The sequence below is a fragment of the Vicia villosa genome, linkage group LG1 (assembly GCF_029867415.1).
Source record: "Vicia villosa cultivar HV-30 ecotype Madison, WI linkage group LG1, Vvil1.0, whole genome shotgun sequence".
Lineage (NCBI taxonomy): Eukaryota > Viridiplantae > Streptophyta > Magnoliopsida > Fabales > Fabaceae > Vicia > Vicia villosa.
Window position 1 is genome coordinate 74,982,679 of NC_081180.1, and position 2,262 is coordinate 74,984,940.

General features: G+C 33.2%; 1 protein-coding gene across 1 annotated transcript; it reads left to right on the top strand.

The window, feature by feature from the left end:
- Positions 1–943: 943 nt before the first annotated feature.
- Positions 944–1,934, top strand: LOC131609803 (transcription repressor OFP13-like). The gene has a single exon (XM_058881603.1). It carries the CDS (start codon positions 1,076–1,078, stop codon positions 1,826–1,828), a length of 753 nt encoding a protein of 250 aa, XP_058737586.1. The 5' UTR covers positions 944–1,075; the 3' UTR covers positions 1,829–1,934.
- The last annotated feature ends 328 nt before the right edge of the window (positions 1,935–2,262 follow it).

Below are 2,262 nucleotides of genomic sequence, written 5' to 3' on the forward strand. Positions count from 1 at the left end.
TAACAAACAAAAATATGCTACTATAAGACGAGTGCCTACATTTTATTAGGATTAGGATGTGAGTCAATATTTTATGCCCACACTCTCTGTTATATTTGTCATATTCAATTTTTTTAGCTTTTGCGTTACAAAGATTAATATAATTTTATAATTTTAGGCTTTAAGGTATAGAGTCCGATAGGTCTTTCTGCTTCACTTTTATTTTTTTTAGACAGAACACGATTTTATGTTTGAACTCTTTGCTATGTCTATTTCATTCAAAATTCTTTTAATTTAATAAAAGATATATTTTTCATTCTAAATTGACAATCAAGATCATAAACTTTGTGTAGTTGTGCTTTAGTCAATCTTACTTGGTCAGAATTAGGATAGATAAAATTGGTCTGATCCGCCAGTCATACCCGTTTTGTTTGATTCTTTTATAGAGCGGATCAAAAAGTTAAGTTCGCATCTTCTACTATACATCTCATTTTGTGTGGGCAAAGGCATTATCGTGAACTTTACAATTTTTAAGATTTAAAGGTGCATCGTAAGTCCACTCCGCTCTACCTTATTTTTTAAGACATACCAAAATTTTACAAAACTGACTAAAGGGATCGAGACAAACATGATCATTTACCACATTATTCATACTCCGAGTAAACCTCAAACTTTAAAGAAATACTCACTTATTATCAATTAATTTTTTTTACATGGATAACAAAAATTGAATTCAAAATTATACTAAATATAAATATAAATCAATATATCAAGTCCTATACTTTACTATTTTATATTTAGAACCATAGTACTATCTAACATTATTTTAAAGAAGATATGAGGCTGACACTTCTGAAAAGATTGCTGTTACATTCAGTTGTTGATGTGTGCATTAAATAACATTGAATTTTACAAACCTACAAATTAAATTCACACATGAAATCACCTACCACATCCCATTTCTTTCTCACATTCTTCTGCTTTATATAACTCACTTCTCCTCTTATTTATTACAAACACCAAACCACATCTCATTATTCATCATTACACCTCCCTCTCTTTCCTCTTCACACCCCCTCCCTCCCTCCCTCTCACAATGGGAAAGAAAATTTTGAAACTATCTTCACTTTTCAAAACCAAACAACATCCATGGCAATTCTTACCTTCCTGTAACCACCATCCAAAGACTCTCTCCTTTCGAACTGGTGCTGCTGTTGTTGATGATGACATGTTCAAGACAGTTAACTCAGTGTTCTTCGACCAAACAGACAATCAAAGCAATATCGAAACACCGAAGTCATGTTTCACAACAACCTCGTCTGATTCTGTCGCGAGTTTCTCGACAGAATCAGACGAGTATTACTGCTACAACGACGGAGAGCTCTTGGAGACATTGGTACGAGGAGTTAAATCCGAGAGGTCTTCAGAGAGGCTGTTTTTTGAAGCCGAGGACACGAGTTCGATCTTGGAAAAGGCGAAGGCCAACGATTTTCCGTTTAAGGAAAGTGTTGTGTTGGCTTTGGAGTCAGATGATCCTTATGAGGATTTCAAGAGATCAATGGAGGAGATGGTCGAGTCACATGGTGTGAAGGATTGGGAAGGTTTGGAGGAACTTTTGAGTTGGTATTTGAGAGTTAATGGGAAGAATAATCATGGGTTTATTGTTGGTGCTTTTGTTGATTTGTTGATTAGTTTGACAGGCTCTAAGGATTCTAGTAAGTCTTGTTCTGATTTCACTTTGTATTCTTCTGCTGTTTCTTCTTTTGCTTCTTCACCAAATTTGTATTTATCTGAGGGGCAGAATGAGATTACTGAGATTGAAGATAATGATAATGTAACAGATTCTTAGATTTATAGATTAGATTAGATGTAGTTTTAACTTTTTTTTTTGTTGGTGTTGTACATTATGTAGATTGGAAAAAAATTTAATGAGAATTAAGTTATGATGATCTTGTTTTGTAGTTTTTTTTTTTAATATAAGAATTGTTTTTTTATATTAGTCTCCTTAAAAACATATTTCTTTTTAGCCCGCGGCAAGTTGTAATAAGTAAAAATCTAATAAATGGCTATCACATGAAGGATACACAACCTCATGTTCTAAAATATTTTTTGGGAAATTACCATACTAACCTCCTAAGATCAATACAACAATCGGCTACATTCCACACAAATGTAATTGTTAATCATCCATCTATCCTATTTAAAGGAGATAAATCATCATTCTCCAAGTCAATCCTCATTCCACTGCATCTGAGGCTTTGACTCACCATAATTCACTGTAAA

Bases quoted from the DNA above. Each gene is read 5' to 3' on its own strand.
- LOC131609803 (XM_058881603.1), top strand. From the start codon at position 1,076: ATGGGAAAGAAAATTTTGAAACTATCTTCACTTTTCAAAACCAAACAA.